Source organism: Palaemon carinicauda, chromosome 1 (genome assembly GCF_036898095.1).
Source record: "Palaemon carinicauda isolate YSFRI2023 chromosome 1, ASM3689809v2, whole genome shotgun sequence".
NCBI classification, from domain to species: domain Eukaryota; kingdom Metazoa; phylum Arthropoda; class Malacostraca; order Decapoda; family Palaemonidae; genus Palaemon; species Palaemon carinicauda.
In genome coordinates this window covers 288,181,216-288,202,906 of record NC_090725.1, presented here as the reverse complement: position 1 = coordinate 288,202,906, position 21,691 = coordinate 288,181,216, and the positions used below count along the sequence as shown (strand labels likewise).

At 33.5% G+C, this 21,691-nt stretch overlaps 1 protein-coding gene across 1 annotated transcript in view; it reads left to right on the top strand.

Moving 5' to 3' along the window:
• The window catches only part of LOC137639573 (uncharacterized), a 115,785-nt gene that overhangs the window by 60,247 nt on the left and 33,847 nt on the right, over positions 1 to 21,691 (top strand). Inside the window, exon 2 of the mRNA XM_068371838.1 lies at positions 1,639 to 2,926. Within this exon, the coding sequence (XP_068227939.1) occupies positions 1,779 to 2,926 (1,148 nt within the window). The 5' untranslated portion in view covers positions 1,639 to 1,778. The remainder of the gene's footprint in view (positions 1 to 1,638; positions 2,927 to 21,691) is intronic.

Sequence of the window (21,691 nt, the reverse complement as noted above, 5' to 3'; positions counted from 1 at the left end):
TTTATGTGCATCTGTAGATATGTTAATATATAAAGAGATGCGCGCGCGCGCACACACACACATATATATATATATATATATATATATATATATATATATATATATATATATATGTGTGTGTGTGTGTATTACATATATATATATATATATATATATATATATATATATATATATATATGTGTGTGTGTGTGTGTGTGTGTGTGTGTGTGTATGTGGTGTGTTTTTTTTGCAGCTCATCAAATCTGTATCGAATGCTGTTTGTGTGTAGATCCGTTTTTCATTTATTTCCTGTTAAGGTTAAAGATGGTATTGTGTTCGGTGGTGTAGGGGGTGAATTGATGAACTTTCTTTTGTCATCAGGGTTTTTGTGTCAGTTTGACGTTTATCGAACAGTGATCTTCCTGATGTAGAATATCAGTCAATCTTTTTCTCTAAGGTTATCCTCAACTCTTCATTATATTACCATTAACTTTCTTTAAAAAGATGCTTCAAAACCTTCTCTCCTTCCCAAGAGGAAATTCTCATATTTTGAGGCGTATTGTATTTAGTTTAGTATTCGTTTTTATTCTTGGTAGTTATTATGGTGATAATATTAGAAAGCAAAGCTGTCCCAATTAATCTGTATGGCTTTTATCGTAAACAATTCGCACACAGGTCATGGAAAATAGTCAGTTCCTTTCGAAGCAACTTTTTTTTTTTTTTTCTAGCCGATAGAATCATGTTACATTTGAGTTATGTGTGTGTGTATATGTCTGCATATGTGTAATTTTATTTATGTATTTCCATGTAAACATAATCATGTTTTGAAAAGCAAAGTGGAGTATTATTGAGTATGTTGAGCTTGCACCGGTAAAACGTTTCTACATTCAAATGCTGATTTAAAATGGCTGAGTTGTTTCCATTAGTTTTGAATCTCGTTAGCAAGAGTAGTCTTGCATGTTAGGTTGTGTCACTTACGATGCTTTTTACTTTGGTCTCTGCAAATCTCATTTCTTTGATTGCATCATTTTTATCCTAAACTTAACCTATTGATATTTTTTAGTTTTTTTTCTACAAAATGGTAATTATTTGGGGGGCATTTAGATGAAGGGTTATATCCACATTCAAAATTTTTACCTGATTTAGATATTTTATAGAAAAGGTTAAATATCAAATCCTTCCTATAATTTTCGAAATATTTTCAACAAAAGTTTCGCTTTTATTTCTCTCCTTTTTTAGTTTGAAGTTTGTAGCAGTGATCTAAAAATAGATGCATTTTACTTTTAGTGAGGTTCTTGAAAAGTTGATGACATTAGGCTTGGTTGCTCTTCAACAAAGCCAATATTCGATAAGTACTCTCCACCGTTGTATCGTTTCTCAGTTCGGAGCCATATTGAAAATTAGGATTATTATAGATGATGCAGAGAATGACGAGAAATTATTGATTTCTTTCATTTTGGGCAGCATGTGTTTTATTTGTTTCCTTTATAGCCTTGCAGTCTTATATTTGGGCGTGAAAATGGGAAAGCATATTATCACGATATAAATTAACAGAATTATTATTTTATATCAGAATTAAATGGTGTTGAATATATATTAGAAAGAGGAAGAGTGATGAATGATAATTTTTCTGTATTACTACGTCAATTATGTTTGCAGCACAGGACTCTCAAAGAAAATTGAACCTAGTATGTGTAGAAAATTGGGATTATGTCAAAGGTCAAGGTAGAAAATTGATTTTAATTATGACCATGAGCTGTGAGGATGAAACATAACATTTCGGTGACAAGGAACTTGCTATGGCCAGCGTTGCCCCCAGAAAGCCCCGAAGTCGTTCTTTGGACCAGGCATCACTTCACGAGTCTGGTGTTCGACTCCTCCGATTGAGGATCTCCAGGAGGCAACACGATGGTTCTAGATCTCCTCGCTCTCAAGGTAGTGGGACGGATACCACCTCCTCCTCTAGACAGGACTGTCATGTATCAGAAGCACGCGGTCTCTTGAAGCACAATGCCTTAGCATTGAAGAATGTTGCCAGATCTCTCTTGGGAAGTCCAGGTGGGGGCCGTACAGCTTCTGGAGGAGGTGGCAGCAGCAGTGGTACAGTTGGAAAGGCTGTAGTGCATGGATCTGGACTGACCAAGGCAGAGAGACCCAGGCGCAGTTCCTCAATAGATCGAGAAGAAACTGCAGGATTTTGGGTGAACAAATCTGCCCTTATCAATGAAGTTTGCTCAAGTCCCTACAGACGTCGCCATAGTATGACGCCTTCCATGGGCGCAAGCTCGTGCAGCCCGCCCCTTCGTCGTCAAAATTTGCAACTTATGCCATGCCACCAGACACCCAGCGTTGCATTACCTCCTGATCCTCCCAAGCCCTTTTTAGTCGGTGGCAGGGTATTCTACTTCTATTCTTCAGATGACTGGAGAGCTGCGTTCCAGAACCAGGACAGAAGAGCGGCAGCAGCTGCAGCTGCAGCTGCCAAAGCACCCTCTTGTTCCTTACATCCCAGCAGTTCTGGGGAGCAGCTAGGCACTACTTGTACTACCAGCCAACGACAGCAACCATGGAACTCTCCAGAACCAGATCGGTTAGCTCCACAATTACCAGACTGCACAGTTCTTGAAGGCGGATCGCCACAGAGGAGGTACCGATCATGCTCTGTTGGTACGGCCTGTGATGCAGCAAATCATTCTTTAGTGCACCCAGGTGTCCTTAACCTGAACTTTGATTGTATGGATGACGATGACGAAGATGTCCCTGGGCCCATCATTCACCCCGCATGTTCCTACATGAGGCCCAGGGCGGCTTCTGAACAGTACGCTTCTCCTCTTCACATGGTAAGTACTCCTATCAGAGTCCTTCCCTACAATATGGTGATTATTCTTCTCAGGAATATGTTTCTTAGGATGAAAAGTGTCATGTTTCATATTTCCTTGGCCATTTGGTCAATTTTAGCTTGTCTACTTTTTTTTAGTCTAAGAGATGCAGTTTTTTGGTTTCGAAAATAGCATATTTCATGCTTTCAAATAATTGACTTATTAAATAATCACGAAATTGAAGGATTTAGAATGGAAATTAGTAAGCTGTAAATTAGGAGGGATCTAATGTAATTCCTGTGGGGTGGGGAGGTAATATTCCAAGTTATATCCGTTATATTTCCTTCGATAATTTTTTTTTTCTTTTTTTTTTCTTTTTTGAGAAAAGTAGAGTTTGCATTAACTGTTATGGAGATGTTTAATTTTTCGAAATTGGTTTTAAACAGTAAAAAAGTAAAAGATAAATCGGTAAAATAAGAAGTGGTGACCTAGAAGAGGCAGCCTGTTTTAAATGAAAGCCTACTATTCTATAGACAAAAGTACTCAGCTTAATACTCTCTTCACCTTTTCAAGGGTGGCTGTCATAGGAACTTTTTTTCTTTTTGTCACTTTTTCGAAACATGGTTTTATATTTTTCATTATTATTATTATTATTATTATTATTATTATTATTATTATTATTATTATTATTAGCCAAGCTACAACCCTTGTTGGAAAAGCAAGATGCTGTAAGCCCAAGGGCTCCAACGGGGAAAAATAGCCCAGTGAGGAAAAGAAATAAGGAAATAAATAAACGATATAAGAAGTAATGAACAATTAAAATAAAATATTTTAAAAAACAATAACAACATTAAAACAGATATTTCAAATATAAACTATATAAAGACTTTATGTTTGCCTGTTCAACATAAAAACATTTGCTGCAAGTTTGAACTTATGAAGTTCCACTGATTCAAGTACCCGATTAGGAAGATCATTTCACAACTTGGCCACAGCTGGAATAAAACTTCTAGAGTGTGTAGTAATGAGCCTCATGATGGAGAAGGCCTGACTATTAGAATTAAATGCATGCCTATAATTACGAACACTGATTCAACTACCCGATTAGGAAGATCATTTCATAACTTGGTCACAGCTGGAATAAAACTTCTAGAATACTGTCTTGTATTGAACCTCATGATGGTGAAGGCCTGACTTTTAGAAATAATGAAGACTTCATTGCTAGACTGTCATCAATAATAGTTATAGAGTAAATAATGACTTCGTTATTAATCCTGACACCAGTAATGAATCAAAGAAATAATCATGAAGATTTGTGTGAAACCACTGGCTTCGTTCATTACGTCTCTGGGCTCAATACTACACAGTACTCTACAAGTTTTATTCCAAGCTTTGACCAAGTTGTGGAATGATCTTCCTAATCGGGTGGTTGAATCAGTAGAACTTCAAAAGTTGAAACTCGCAGCAAAGTTTGAATGTAGAACAGGCTGACATAGGTCTTTTTATAGTTTATATATCAAATATCTGTTTTAATGTTGTTAATGTTTTTTAAATATTTTATTTAAATTTTTCATTACTACTTATATTGTTTATTTATTTCCTTATATCTTTTCCTCAATGGACTAATTTTCCATGTTGGAGCCTTTGGGCTTATAGCATCTTGCTTTTCCAACTAGGGTTGTAGCTTTAAGAATAATAAGAATAATGATGATAATAATAATAATAATAATAATAATAATAATAATAATAATAATAATAATAATAATAATAATAATAATAATAATAATAATAATAATGGGTTGCATTGGGCAAAGTTATTTTATTTTATACAGCTCATCTTTTTTTTTCTTTTTTTTCTTTAAGCGATATTGTTCTTCCAGGATTATATTTGTATGCACAATCGTGGCCTTTCGTGAGTCATCTCTAGATCTTGAAACCGTATTGTTGCTGTCTTTCTGTATTATTTAACCTCGAAATGTTGATTAAATTCCATTTATGACTTAAGAACAACTTCCTTGGACCAGGTTTTTATTATCATTATTTTTCTTATCATTAATCCTTATTTGTTTACTTGATACCTAGCAAGACACCAACTTTATAAGTAAACGTCCATAGAAGCTAATATCATCTGCTAATAATGGTTGTGGTATTGCCAGACTGGGGTTCGAGTCCCGCTCAAACTCATTAGTTCCTTTGGTCTCTGCCACCTCACCATCCTTGTGAGCTTAGGATGGCTGCTGAGTCATCAGCAGCCATTGCTTAGCCTACCTTGGTCCTAGCTTAAGCGGAGAGGAAGCTTGGGTGCTGATCATGTGTATGTATGATCAGTCTCTAGGGTATTGTCCTGCTTGATAGGGCAATGTCACTGTCCCTTGCCTCTGCCATTCATGAGCGGCCCTTAAACTTTTAAACATGTATAACACTAATGAACAGTTAAGAAAAAAAATTGATAACAGTAAAATACAGATAAATATTGCAATGAAAAAAGAAATCAGAGTAAAATCAGAAAGACATAAATAAGCAATAAATAGATAGAAGTTGTTTTTAGAAATAAAAGAAAAATAAGTATAATATTAAAATTAGAAAAATAACATCATAAGGCATCTCCATACACATTTTTCAAATAAAGCTAGGAACTACTTGTCAGTAGGATGCCAGTACATAAAAGCAGGTATGATCTGTGTTAGGCTGTAGGTGTGGCTGACTCTCCAGCTTCAGTACTATGCTATCAGGCACGTTGGTTAATTAGGAGAAACTCATACCTTCAGGGTGTTGACCCAGGATAGTGTAATATGAGCAGGACATGCTATGTATCACAGCACTGACGCTACTTCGTTCACATTTCCAATGCTTTTATTACTGCTTATTCTGTTTTTTCCTCTTATTCTGTTTTCTCCTTCCCAACCGAAACTGTATTATGATGGTAAACGGAAGTAGTTGTGAAATAAGTGATAAAGATGATTTTCTTATAATTTTAATGATGTAGGATCCAAATCAAATACAATATCAAAACCTTTAAAGGTTTACTTTATTGCTGTTTAATTTTCTAAGAATTTAAGTTGTGAAAGTTTGTGTAAAGTATATATGATATTAATTTTCTAAGAATTTAAGTTGTGAAAGTTTGTGTAAAGGATATATGATATTAATTTTCTAAGAATTTAAGTTGTGAAAGTTTGTGTGAAGTATATATGATATTAATTTTCTAAGAATTTAAGCTGTGAAAGTTTGTGTAAAGGATATATGATATTAATTTTCTAAGAATTTAAGTTGTGAAAGATTGTTTAAAGGATATGTGATATTAATGCTCTAAGAATTTAAGTTGTGAAAGTTTGTGTAAAGTATATATGATATTAATTTTCTAAGAATTTAAGTTGTGAAAGTTTGGTTAAAGGATATGTGATATTATTCTAAAAATTTAAGTTGTGAAAGTTTGTGTAAAGGATATATGATATTAATTTTCTAAGAATTTAAGTTGTGAAAGTTTGTTTAAAGGATATGTGATATTATTCTAAAAATTTAAGTTGTGAAAGTTTGTGTAAAGGATATATGATATTAATTTTCTAAGAATTTAAGTTGTGAAAGTTTGTTTAAAGGATATTTGATATTAATATTCTAAAAATATAAGTTGTGAAAGTTTGTGTAAAGTATATATGATATTAATTTTCTAAGAATTTAAGTTGTGAAAGTTTGGTTAAAGGATATGTGATATTAATGTTCTAAGAATTTAAGCTGTGAAAGTTTGTGTAAAGTATATATGATATTAATTTTCTAAGAATTCAAGTTGTGAAAGTTTGTTTAAAGGATATGTGATATTAATATTCTAAAAATTTAAGTTGTGAAAGTTTGTGTAAAGTATATATGATTTTAATTTTCTAAGAATTTAAGTTGTGAAAGTTTGTTTAAATGATATGTGATATTAATATTCTAAAAATCTAAGTTGTGAAAGTTTGTGTAGAGTATATACGATATTGATTTCGCGTTTATTTGGAGTTTAGTATTCAATTTTTGTTTGTTTTTTTCCTATTGAAACCCTTTGCATCAATAGGCGTAGGAGGAGATGAGGATGATATTGATATAAATCGTTTCAACCATCAAATACTAACGAGACAATGACCCATAAGATTGCAGAGTCAAATAATATAAAGAAAATTCATCAGTCATATTATTAAAATTAATATTATTATTTAAAAGTTTTATTATTACAGACACAAATGTATTTTTATTAATAGTAACCGGTAATTTTTAATATTTACGTTTACATTTTTATTTCTTGGTAGTAATATTGACCGTCATTTATTTCATCGTTTTCCTTTCATTTCATCGCTGTTTTTATTCAAATGGAATAAAGTTTCCTTTATTGAAATAGGTTTATTTTTAAGCAGTAATCATCCCGTTGTTGTTGTTATTATTTTTATTATTATTATTAATCATAGTAGTAAAAGCAAAACATGAACTTTAACAAAATCCATAACAAATCTCTGTCAAAGATATATCAAAAGATAGACCGAGCCCTTCAATCCGGGGTTTTCTTAACCCTCGTTTTTTACTATGAACAATAGCATACAAAGAAGAATCACTGTTGAATGCAGAAGACAAAAAAGACTCTTGTTATATAGATCTGTTGCGTAATGTTGCTATAACAATACAAAAATCTTCAACTTACGTGAGTTACTTCGTCGTCGGAAGAAATGGAAGTGAAGACCGGTTTGTACATACTTTCCATGCAGAGCATCTCACGAGGCATCCACTATTGGAAAGGTTTTCACCTGTGTCATGATTGTGAGATGTTTTGAAAATATTCCTCGAAAAATCTCCACAAGAAGCGTCTTATGAGGAATTCTTGTTTATTGATATTAATTAACCCTTTTATTGGGGGTTTTTATGTTAGACGGAGAAGCGGAAAATCTGGGAAAATACCGAGGACAGGTTTAAAGGTTTAAAGGGCGCTCATGAATGGCAGAGGCAAGGGACAGTGACATTGCCCATCAAGTAGGACAATGCCCTAGAGACTGACCATATGTACTATGATCAGCGCCCAAGTCACCTCCCCTCCCAAGCTAGGACCAAGGAGGGCCAGGCAATAGCTGCTAATGACTCAGCAGATAGACCTATAGGCTCCCTCACACCCCCCCCCCCCCATCCATAGCTCCCAAGGATTGTGGGATGGCAACGACCAAAGAAACTAGTGAGTTTGAGCGAGACTCGAACCCCCAGTCCGGCGTTCACTAGTCAGACACATTACCACATAGGCCACCACAACCCCATGTGTTCATTTCAAAAATTTTCAAGACTTTCCATATAATTGGCTTCTCGGTGGTCGAGAGCTTCTATTTTTAGTTCAATGTTTATTTTTCACTCTGGAAATGAGGAGGATTATGAGATCAGATGAAGGTGGGAAGGATGGAACCAGATAATGTGAAATTACTATTCCACATTATACATTTCTCATTCAGTGATAGAGGTTAATTTGAGCAGCATAAAAATGATGATTTATGGCCGCATATAAATGGAGTGAATGAGATTCTGTGATTAGATAATGTGAGATCGATAAGAATTCAGAAAACCGTAAGTCATGAACTAAGGTATATTGAGAAAGAAACGAATTCTCTTCTTCACATATTCTGCTGCTATTTCGAGCGCAATATCAGGTCGGGGGTAAGCCCAAGGGATATATCGAAAAATATGTGAAAGATTGGAAGAAAGAAAATGTTTTTCTCTATCAAGACCTAAAAGGACGTTGGCGACCCTTTTCTTTTGGAAAAATCTGTCGCCGAAGAAACTAAAGATTGGTACTGGAAGCAAGGCCTTTTTTTATTATTATTATTCTCTTCTATTTTACTTGACCCCTTTATTATTATTATTATTATTATTATTATTACTACTTCCCAAACTACAACCCTAGTTGGAAAAGCAGGATGCTATAAGCCCAGGGGCTCCAACTGGGAAAATAGCCCAGTAAGGAAAGGAAAAAAGGAAAAATAAAATATTTTAAGAAGAGTAACAACATTAAAATAGATATCTTCTATATAAACTACATAAACTTTACCAAAAGAGGAAGAGAAATTAGATAGAATAGTGTGCCCGAGTCCACACTCGGTTGGTATCGTTGTTTTCTCCTTTTGTCCTTTTTTTGTTTGCGAGATTTTTTTAAAATAGTTGCAGATCATCCCCGCAAACAAGGTGTATCGAGACCTTGCCCGCAAAGTTGTCTAATAATAGAGTTGCTACGAAGGCGACGTGAGCCGACGTCGGCTCTCCTCTGTTGATGAGGGTATTCAAGTGTGGAAGTTACCAACATCGAATATTATGGGCTGCCTAACAAGATGCAGCTCTCTTGAGAACCTCGTTAAGATTGGATCCATCGCTGTGATTGGACGTACAGCCAAACCAAATTCGGACAGGAAAGCCTAGACCAAGACTTTATCTTTAGACCTTGTCGTAAACCATACAGCCAAACCAAATTCGGCCAGGAAAGCCTAGACAAAGACTCATTTATAGACCTTGTCCTAGACCTAGACTATACAGCCAAACCGAATTCGGCCAGATGTTCACTTCTGTTTTAATTAAAACAGCACATAATTACATTGCTCTGAAGTTTTGTCTCTTGTTACATATCTCATTATATTAATATCTCCCAAGTCTGTCACCTACTTTAACCATTTGTTGAAAATGAGCGTAGATATAATGGAATCCGACTGATTATCATTTGAGAACACTGAGAGAGTTTCTGACCTGGATGGTTTTACCAAGTTGACGACGATTAATATTTATTCAAGGGAAAGGGAATTTGTACTTAGTACGATCTTAAATTACGTTTTAACTTTAAAATTTCAGACAACGAAGGAATAGGCTTCAATAATCTTAATAGTAATTTCATTAGAAGAACTTCATAACTAATTGAACATGAAATGTTACACCATTAACGGATGATTTATCAAAACGAAAACATAAGATTTCTAAAAGGCCGTAGCTAATTATATGATGAAATAAAAAAAACTTAAACTAAAGAATAAAACGGAAATATGACTGGAAAGGGAAGAGCAAATCCAGGACCCTCTTAAGTGGGTCCTGAGCAAATCTAAATATAGTCAAGCTGAGACGGGGTAGGGGGTTGTTGAGGTTGGACCACCTCAGTCCAACAGTTTCTTCTCATCTGATGTGACCCTTCCTCGTGGGCTTACCCTTTTCTTGGAACTTCTGGATGACGGAATAATAAAGATTATACTTTCCTTTAGGTCTGAAGTATTCATCAAAGGAATCTGTGAAGTGGTCAAGGAACACTCTGTAAGCTCTGGAGCCAGGAGGGGAGGGGTACCTTTCTGGCCTCAGGGCATCTTAATTCTAGTGTAAAGACTTGATAGGCAGACTAATGAAAATCTGTGCCGGTTGAATCTGACCTTTTTGGTTGACTCCCATTTATCTCCTCTTTTTTTTTTTTTTTTTTTTTTTTTTTGGGAGCTCCAATAGTCAGTTTTTTTCCAAACCTTAGGCTAAATCGTAGCAATTACAGCCCGGTCTTCCTATGATCAGAATTCATATTTGTTTTGCTTAGAATTCATATTCTACATTGTTTCCTTCGCCAACGAAGTTAGGAGGAGGTTATGTTTTACCACCTGTTTGTGTGTTTGTGTGTGTGAACAGCTTCCTGGCCACAATTTTAATCGTAGAGTAATGAAACTTGCAGGGATTGATTTTTATGTAAAAGCTTGAAAAAATTAATGTTTGGAAGGTCAAGATCATAGGTCAAAGTTCAATGTCACGGTCAAACAAAATGTACAATTCACGTAATCAGACGTAAGTTTGGACATTGTTGTCACAGAGAATTCAAACTTCTTGTTTGAGTTTATGAAAATCCACGCCAGTTAATACATGTTAAGGTCAAAGGTCAGGGTCAAGTTTGAGAAATAAGCTGCCGCGGTGGAGGTCTGCGTTCAACTGAGTGCCCCTCTAGTTTTTTTCTGTTTTCCATATATTTCAAACATTAGAATTTCAGCTTTTTGGACTGGTCCATTAGAATTCATGCTCTTTATGCCTGTAAATCATGATAAATGTAATGACAATTGCGTTTTTTTATTCATAATATAGCTGAGAATCCTAATCTTTAAACAACCTGTACATTGCCTTAACGACCCCTATGAAAGTATTTTGTAGGGTTAAAACATTACATTCAATAATAGGGAATGATTAATTTGTCTTGTAGCACTGCATGCTAAGTTTAAAAAAAGAAAAAAAAAAGCTTTAGCAGATTACATTTGAAACTCGTGTTTTTTTATACAGTAAATGCCCTACGTGTCTGTTGTATAAATTTCATGCACAACCAACAATGAGTCAAATGTTGCATGCAGTGTATCGTATACCCTCAAATCTTTTGGTATTTCATTGAATCAACAAAATCTCCCGGAGTTTCAAATGAAAAAATTCCTCTGAGCTTCAACTATGAGATTCTTGCATAACTACACATATGAAGCCTTACATAATGTCAAGTATAAGATCATTACATAGATTATCATAGTAGCCTTTGATCTTATATTCTCTAATGGTACTTCAAAATAACTTGATGATAAATATGTATTTACTTTCAACTCGCTGTTTCAGTTTCACTTGGTAAAATTTAGTTTGAGAATCCTCTGGGTTACCCTTTGTGTATTTGCGATGTTTTACAGTACAGATGATGCTGTATTTGATAACTTTTTGTTTATCATTATCGGGGGAAAGCACACAACGGCCTGTGCATTTATATTTTCCTCATTCCTTTCTAGCTGTATGATTTAGTTGCCTTATTCTCCTCGAAAATCCTGTAGGTGAATTTGAAGATGATCTATTACATATCACAACAGAAAGATAATAGATTGTAAATCTTTATATTTTAGAGATATTAGAACGTTTCGTCATGCATCTATTGAACATTTCTATATAAGACACGTTGCTAAACTGGGTTGGGCACTGAATTCCCCCCCCCCCTCATCTAATTATGTTTATTTTAAGTGTTGGAATACCATTTGCTAACAAAACCAACAAGGCTCAGTTTTAAAGTTTACACATATGTTCCAAGAACTCACGAGTGCCAGATTCTGAGAATTATCAACGCATCTTCACAGATATTTTTAAAGACAGTTACTGCAAAACGTGTCTCAAACAGTGGGATTAAATGGGAACAGAATTGTCCGTCATGGTCACTTGTTTATTTGAAAAATAGAACAAAGTATTTAGTTTTCTGTCCTTTTTTAGGGCTATTGTTTGATTGATGTTCGCCACACCTGTGTGTTTTCATTTTCATTGTCTTTGAATAATGTTTGCGTTGAATATTCTGTTTTATTGTTAATTACTTTATTGCATATAATAATTTTAATATCTTGATAATAAAGATGTTTGTGCAGAGATTTTCACAAATTGTGTTTTTTTTTCTGAAATTTTGGTGTGCCCTAGATCACCGTTGAATAAGTACATGAATAATAGTAGACTCTCTCTCTCTCTCTCTCTCTCTCTCTCTCTCTCTCTCTCTCTCTCTCTCTCTCTCTCTCTCTCTCTCTCTCTCTCTCCCTTGTGATAAGAGTAGTTACAATTTCACGCTTATTCATTTCAGTTATACCATTTCAGGTAGCAACATTTCCTCCAGCCAAATTTCTGTTTAAATTACTGTTGGTTTTGGGTAAACAAATTATACATTCCAAGACTGTGGCTACGGTACTAACGTGGAGAGAGAGAGAGAGAGAGAGAGAGAGAGAGAGAGAGAGAGAGAGAGAGAGAGAGAGAGAGATTAATCGTACAAATCAAGTCTCCTGACTATATTTTTAGATCGGGAATCTTTCCCTTATCTTCTATGGGCTGTGCCTCATCATGTTCGCTGGGCTTAAGGTTACCATAATGTAAAGAATCTCTGCAGCGCCACCTGGTTGTGTAAAGAATACGTAGAAATATAGAAGAGTTATAGGCATTTGTAGGTTGCGGATCCATTGGTGAGTCTATAATAGAAACCCCGAGGTTTTTTTTGGGTATACAATTTATAGTCGAAATGTACCCCTTTCTTTCGTTATAATTCTCTCTCTCTCTCTCTCTCTCTCTCTCTCTCTCTCTCTCTCTCTCTCTCTCTCTCTCTCTCTCTCTCTCTCTCTCGAGTTGAGTGTCTGGTTGGTTTCATTCTTGGAGGAATAGCACAAGTAATATATATATATATATATATATATATATATATATATATATATATATATATATATATATATATATATATACACACAGTAGTGTACGCGACCTGTCAATAAAGACAGCTAAATGTTTAGATAGATATGCACGCACAGGCGCTTGCGCAGATTCGACCCTTACCGCGAGCCCCCCTTCCCTAACTATCACACGACAGTTTGTGGTTTGTGAGTGTACCTCTTGGGGTACCCTCATTCACCAGTGTATGACAATTCCCTTTCCCCACTACCTGAGGGACGGGAGAGACCGAGAAGTCATACGTATGGCATTATGTGTCTGTGTGTATATATAAATATATATATATATATATATATATATATATATATATATATATATATATATATATATATATATATATATATGTGTGTGTGTGTGTGTGTAAATTTACCCTCTCTTGTTATTCTCCGAATGGTGTGCAAATATAAATATGAATTGGTGTATAATACCCTCTTGCCTCCCCAGAAATCTCCCCACGGAAACATTGCAATATTTACTCTTCAGCTATATGTCAACAGATGTTTATTCATTCACGTTTTTATTTTCTTATTCAAGTATTTTATTTACTTGCATTAAACTTTGCTCTTAAGTTTCCTTCTCTCGTTCAATCTTTTCCCTGGAGGAATATTGTTCAATTATTTGATGACCTCTTTTAGTTTGAAAATATCTGTTCGTTTTATATGGTGAAAACAGTAATGGTGTTTATTGCCATTATTGATTTTGTTCGTCTGTTAAACCATGACTTCTTAATATTTTATTCACGTTCATTTCATATTTACTGTTATAAGGGATCATGTAATCATTATGTTTTTATAATATATATTCTTTATATGTGTTGCATTAACTTATGGAGTCCAATTAATATATATATATATATATATATATATATATATATATATACACATGTATATATATACATACATACATGTATATATATACATATATGTATATATAATATATATATGATAAATTTTTGCACATTTAGACGTGTTTTTCATATTCAAATAAGCCATATTTTTTCTTCGTGGCCAAGTGGTTTAGTCACTGTCTCTACAAGTTTGCCGGACCAGGGTTCGATTCCCCGCCGGTCACAAGCTCTTGTCTTTGTGTCATTTCGCCTGGGGCTTTAATACCGAGGTCGTTAAGAGAATCCAGACATTAATGTAGCAAAAATATATGGCTTATTTTAATAATATATATATATATATACATATATATATATATATATATATATATATGTATATATATATATATATATATATATATATATCTTTATTTATATATATACAACGAAAACAAATGCAGCAGTTTCTAGTCCATTGCATGATAAAGGTCTCAGACATATTTTTATTCATAAGTGGAATTTGGCTATTTCTCATCACCACGCTGGCCAATGCGTATTGATGATGGTGGGAGATTTTTGACCGATCGCTGACAACAAATCAACATAGTTTGGATGGCCCTGATCATGGCCATGCACAAACCCTTGCACCACGTTTATATATCCTCACTCAGAACGGGATATATATATATATATATATATATATATATATATATATATATATATATATATATATATATATATATATATACACACACACACACACACATATATATATATATATATATATATATATATATATATTACTGTATTTACTATAATTCAAAAGTCAATCAATAGCTTTCAGTCGTTAGAAATGTTTCCCAGTTATGAATTCCAGAAAAATCTGCAAATTAATCCCTAGCTAAAAAAAACAAGTTGCAATTACGCTGATACTTTGAAATGCTTATTCGCGAGTTTTCCATTTGACCTTTTTTTTTTTTTTTTTTTTTTTCAAATGACTTAAAATAGTTCCACTTATTGTAAAGTGAAAAGTGTAGCTTAGAGCGAAGCATGGTCAAGGTTATTGACGACATATAATGGTTTTCTCCTAATTAGGAAGCGAGAAATTGAAATCATTTTTTGCAACGCATATGGTATTGTCTTCTCATTAGAAACGGTAGAATTGGTAATTTTATTTTATTCAGGGGAGCTGGGTGAGGTTAGGTACGACTAATTCTATTGATAATTCACGTAGTCTGTGCGTATGAAGTGTTGTCCCCCTTTGTCTCCATTGTAATCGTATCCTTTTATTAAGCATTCTTTTGAATTTTTTCGAGCTGTATTAAGTCTTTTTATTGTGATATTAGATGCTTCGCTAATCCTTATTAAATGAAGTCCTTGCTCCCATTGGTGAACTCAGGTGTGGATTCTCCATAGAGTTTTACCGATTCTTTTGAAAGCTAGGATTTTACCTCTTCCTGAGAAACCGAGAAAAATCTATTTAATGGTATTACCTTTTATCTGTGACTTTATCAATTATTCGTGTAAAATTAATTACTTTCAGGTGCTCACTTTTTATTCTTGCAAAGAATATACCATAATTGAGAATAAATTATAAATTAGAATGAAAATAAGTCTCCACACCTTTTGCATGCGAGCAAAGGAATTAAAGAGTTGAAGTTTTCATTATATATTACTTTTACACGCTTGTGTAAACTTTATTCTTTGGTTACTTCAAAGGAACTGTCTCGATGTTTCGAGGACCAGTAGTTTTATGTTAGCCTTAAAAAAGGGTTGTTTTATACGCCGCCTTGTTTTGCTTACATATATACTTCAGCTTCCCTTTGAAGAATTTTTGTTCGTATAATGGATCTCTATTTTTTACGTACGTTGCTCTCACGTCAACATAGTTCTTCACAATGAAACGGAACTTCTTCTATTGCTTCTGTAGGATGTCATGAAATATATTATATCTCTCGCTGGTGTTCGGGGTGTGTGAAAATCATTAAATGACCACAAGGAATTTTCTACTTAATTCTAGACACACACTGGGAGATACAGAAGAAATAAATTATATTTCTTCTGTTTTAGGAGGATGTTAATGGTAAACGCATCTAGAGAAACCAACGTAAGTGCTTGTAAAGTGATTAAATGTGCATTTTGCGGCAACTATTTATATGGAATCTCCTACCGTGAGCTGGGAAAAAGGCAAGATTTTTCCCATTGCAACGCAACCATTTTTTTAATATGACCTATTTTTCAAGGTCTGTGTAATTTTTTAATCAATGGGATTCATTTATTATGTTTTAATATCCGTTGTGATATTAGAAACTGATATTTGTAGGTGTCTCATCTGAGAATTCGGATTTCGTGTTGAATTTAACCCTTCATCTAATTCCAAAGGTCATAGGTCAATACGATACTCAGAATTCAGTTTTCATTAGGATTTGTGGGTAGAGTATTTTCTCTCAAATATGTTTATTATGGAGCAGTTGTACAGTTTGTTGTACAATCTACAGTTGGGTTTTTTTTCTTTCTATGAAAAGTTGATTTGTGATAGTTTTTCCAAAAATATTTTTGCCGATCAAAATTTTCAAAGACACATCTCAAATTAAGGTAAACTATATTTCAGGAATTATGTTCCTTTTGATTTTTTTTGTTTGGTTTTGTCTTGATGTTTATTGATATTTAACTCCCCTTCAGATTGATAAAAATCTTTTCCTTATCATCTTTACTAAACCTTGCCATTCTTACTATCGCCCCGTTATCTTTTATTATCATTGTGCTGTTGAATTTCTGTTATCAATTATGGCTTACGAATATATGAATTAAGATATAATGCGATGATTACCTTTAAGTTGAATTGCACTCTGTGATGTCGGTGTTTGATGGTCGTTTCTACGTATCATAGTATTTACATTTGGCATCTAGTCATTACCGTTATACAATGCTGTTGCAACAGCTGTTTTGAAATAGCAAAGATTTTGCTTACTACTAATGAATGATAGCATTGAATAGAATGGAGCATTAATAGATAATTATGAGGCCCGTCGAGATTTCTTTATCTTTTGTAATTCAACAAATTATTTAAAGATATTTTAAATATTTCTACAGCAGCTGTGAAGTAAATTCATGATGATGAGACAGTCAAGAAGAATAAGAAATTGAAGGAGTTTTGGTTTTAAAAGAAATCATGGTTTATCAGGACCGTACAAGAAATATACCCGTAAGAAAAAGGTACTATCGTTTAAATTAGCTAAGGTGGCCTACTGTAGGTAACATTAGTTTTTCTTATTTTATTATTCCATTTGGGATTTCACCCGGTATCTACCTAACTTCTTCGACCTATGTTTGTGTTTATTATGTTTACCTGTTTAAAAGGAATACTTCGAACAACCCAGTGAGAGGTCTTAATGATGCTGAATGGTAATAACCATAGCATTACAAGCAATATGACTTGATTTGAAGCAAGTTCACGAGTCTTTTGATTAGTCGCAGTACTCTTAGGGCACCCCCTGCACCAACTTAGATCAGGGAAACTTCTAACATATTCAATGGGAAGTTTATACGACCCAGGATATTGGGGACGTAGGCATCTGTTAGTAGCTAATCTTTAAGAGAGAGAGAGAGAGAGAGAGAGAGAGAGAGAGAGAGAGAGAGAGAGAGAGAGAGAGAGAGAGAGAGAGAGAGAGAGAGAGAGATGGTTCAAGTGCGATCTGTCTTGAATAGTTCTCAAATCGATAATAGTTGTGTGCGCGCGCGCCAGCATAGATTATTGAGGGCTGTGGGGGGAAGGGGTTTTGAGGACGTTGGGATTTCTGAATCTTCATTCTTCCCTATTTTTAGTTCGATATTCTTATTCAATATTTACTTACATTTTTATACAAAATTTCAAATTTACCTTTGAATTGTATATGGTTAATGTATGAATTTTCATGTATTGTTTATTAGCAGTTCTTGATCATTCTTCCCTATTTTTAGCTCGATACTCTTATTCAATATTTACATTTTATAAGTAATCTCAAATTTACCTTTTAATTGTATACGGTTGATCTATACAATTTCATGCACTGTATATTCACAATAGTTGATTTTTGTGCTAAGAATTTAGTGAAACCGAGTACGTCGTAATTTCCACGAACTGAATGAATCCAGTAATACATATTATAGTAGACTGAGATATTAAAGTATTGAGGCAGTACACCCCTTTGTACATATTAAATGCTTGAGTAAATCTTATCGTGTGCGCGTGACTGTGCTCACACGATAATGAAGATTAGATATGTATGAAGCACGTGATTCTAGAAGTTGCGTTATCATTGGAATTTGTGAATATCTACTCGTAAGGGTTTGAAGTGGATATGTAGTCGTTTGGTATACTGTATATATATATATATATATATATATATATATATATATATATATATATATATATAAATTATATATATATATGTATATATATATATTATATATAGATTTATGTATATATGTATGTATATGTATGTATGTATATATGTATATATATGTATGTATGTATATATATATATATATATATATATATATATATATATATATATATATATATATATATATTTATTTGAATTTACAATGAATGGAATAAAATACAAAAATTTATGTAAATTGAAAACTATAGCGGAGAGAAAATGGCAAGGTTTGGTCATGGATGGGAGGGAGTGGGAAAAATAGACAGACCTGTTTCTTTTATAATATAATAGAATTTTGATTAACTACGTGTGCTTTTCAATGGAAGAAATTTGAGTAATTTGTGGTCTTCATTAACATGAAATTAATCTTATGATTTAACTTTATAGTTTTTAGCGTGTGGTTGGTTTAAGGCGAGTGTACTCCGTAGAGTTTAACACTTATGTTCACTAATCAAATGATTTTAGAATGAAAGTCCATTATGAAATAAAAAAAGAAAGCCTTATGAACTTTTTCTTTGATGAAAGTTAAACCATTTATACTTGTAAGTAATGCACGATCTTCCTAATCGTGCAGTTGAATCGGTGGAACTTCGGAAGTTTAAACTTGCTGTGATTATTTTTATGTTGAACTGACTGACACAAGTCTCTATTTTAAATTAACATTGATATCGATCTTAGGATGTTTCATATTCATTATTCATTACTTCTCATTTAGTTTATTTATTTCCTTATTTCCTTTCCTCATTGGGCTATTTTTCCCTCATGGGGCCCTTTGACTTATAGCATCTTGCTTTTCAAATAGGGTTGTAGCTTAGCTATTAATAATAACAATAATAATAATGATGATGGTGATATTAATGATAATAATAATAATAATGATAATAATAATAATAATCATGATAAAAATAATAATGATAATAATAATAATAATAATAATAATAATAATAATAATAATAATAATAATGAAATTAGATGTCTGTTAAACAAAACCAAGTCAATTTAGGTCAGTATGCTATTCAATTATCCTGGATAATCCGACCTTTTCGTCTTGGCTTCCTGAATGTCCAACTAATCTCTCTCTCTCTCTCTCTCTCTCTCTCTCTCTCTCTCTCTCTCTCTCTCTCTCTCTCTCTCTCTCTCTCTCTCTACAAAATGTTTAATTTTTCCGAAAAATCAGCAATATATTCATTTTGATAAAAGGGTAAGAGAGTCTATATTAAAAGCTGTTGACATTTAAGAAATACTGGGACCCTGGAATTAAGAATTTTAATTCATAAACGGTATTTTTTAATGTCTTACTTTTAGCACGAATGGAGATTTTTTTTTCTGTGTCAGAGTACTTCAATTAAAAAGAAATGTATGTGAGGTTTTTATTTAATTGTCAGCTTTTGTATCGAATGCTACAGTAAATTTTGGACAGTAAGCGACGTACAGTTGGCTTCATTAATTCCGGTACGCTGACGTTTTCTTAACTTCCTATGAAGTGTACCGGAATTAATGAAGCCAACTGTACCAGTCAACCTTATTTTACGGAGGTTGACGTGCTTATGCCCCGTTATTATTATTATTATTATTATTGTTATTATTATTATTATTATTATTATTATTATTACCACTTCCCAAGCCACAACCCTAGCTGGAAAAGCATCATGCTACAAGCCCAGTGTCCCTAACAGGGAAAATAGCCCAGTGAGGAAAGGAAACAAGGAAAATTGAAACATTTTAAGAACAGTAACATTAAAATAATTTCCTATAAAAACTATAAAAACTTTAACAGAACAAGAGGAAGAGAAATTAGATAGAATAGTGTGCCCGATTGTACCCATAAGCAAGAGAGCACTAATCCAAAAGAGTGGAAGACCATGGTATAGAGGTTATGGCACTACCCAAGACTAGAGAACAATGGTTTGATTTTGGAGTGTCCTTCTAGAAGAGCCGCTTACCATAGCTAAAGAGTCTCTTCTACCCTTACCACGAGGAAAGTAGCCATTATTATACAAGTATTTGGAAACAACGATTAACAAGAGAATATAAATAACGTTTAATAATTTAATTTGATTTAGTTTATCATTTTGTCTTAATTTTTCACTTATAACTGCACAAAAACAATGAGGGATTTATGAATAAATAAAATCGAATTTTGAAACGTAAATGCGTGAATGAAGGAGGCAAGAGAGAGTGAGGCACTTGGGTTAAGAGGAAGTGTCTAGTAAAGCAGTTAATATAAATCCCAAAGTGATTGACATTTAGTTTAATGAGGAGACAATATCATTGAGATTTGACATCGCTTACTCTTACCCCCAAACCCGTTCTTGACTGCCAAGACCGATTTATTTACTTGACTTGACTATGATTTTACATTTTCTTATACGAGTTCTGCAAATATCGTATCTGTTATTGTTGCGGTTATTTAAAGAAAAACTGCATTGTAAACAACAATGATGGTGGCTGTTGACATGTTTCTATTACCTACGTCAACGAAGTTGGATGGAGATTATATTTTCCCCCCTGTTGGAGCGTTTGTTTGTGTGTGCGTGTTTCCTTGTGAACAGCTTCCTGGCCACGATTCTAATCGTGGAGTAATGAAACTTGCAGGGATTAACTCATGTAAAAGGCTAGAAACTATTAAATTTTGGAAGGTCAAGGTCATAGGTCATAAGTCAAGGTCACAGTCAAGCAAAATGTCCAATTGACGTAATCAGCGATGAGTTTGGACATCGTTGTCACAGAGACTTACAAACTTGGTTCATATTTGAGTGTATGAAAATCCACGCCAATTAATACATGCTAGGGTCAAAGGCCAAGGTCGAGCAGAAGGTCAAGAAATAAGCTGACGTGGGTTAGGTCTGCGTTCTACTGGTTACCCTTCTAGTTTTAATTGTTTTCATATAATTAGATCAACTTGAAATCAGACCACGTCTTGGCATTTTGTACTCAAAAATTTACATGTTGGCTCGCACGCTAATAAATATACAGAGTTTATTAATACAATTGACAACATAACAGCAAAGGATTTGTCTTTTCTTCAATTTTGACAACAGGTTTTCATGTATTATTAATTATCGATAGGTTCACTTTCTTGATCAAGAGAGCGCAAAATTGGCTGCACATTTTTATACAGTATCAACATTTGCTTATGTGTTGTAACATCATTGGAAATTGAACCTGTTGTGTTTCATATACCGTGTTATATATATATATATATATATATATATATATATATATATGTGTGTGTGAATGTATGTATGTATGTATGTATATATATATTTCTGTATATATTTATATATATATATAAATATATAATTATATATATATATATATATATATATATATATATATATACATATATACATACATACATACATACATACATACATACATACATATAATCATCAGCATCAGACGTTACTAGTGTACTGCAGGACAAAGGC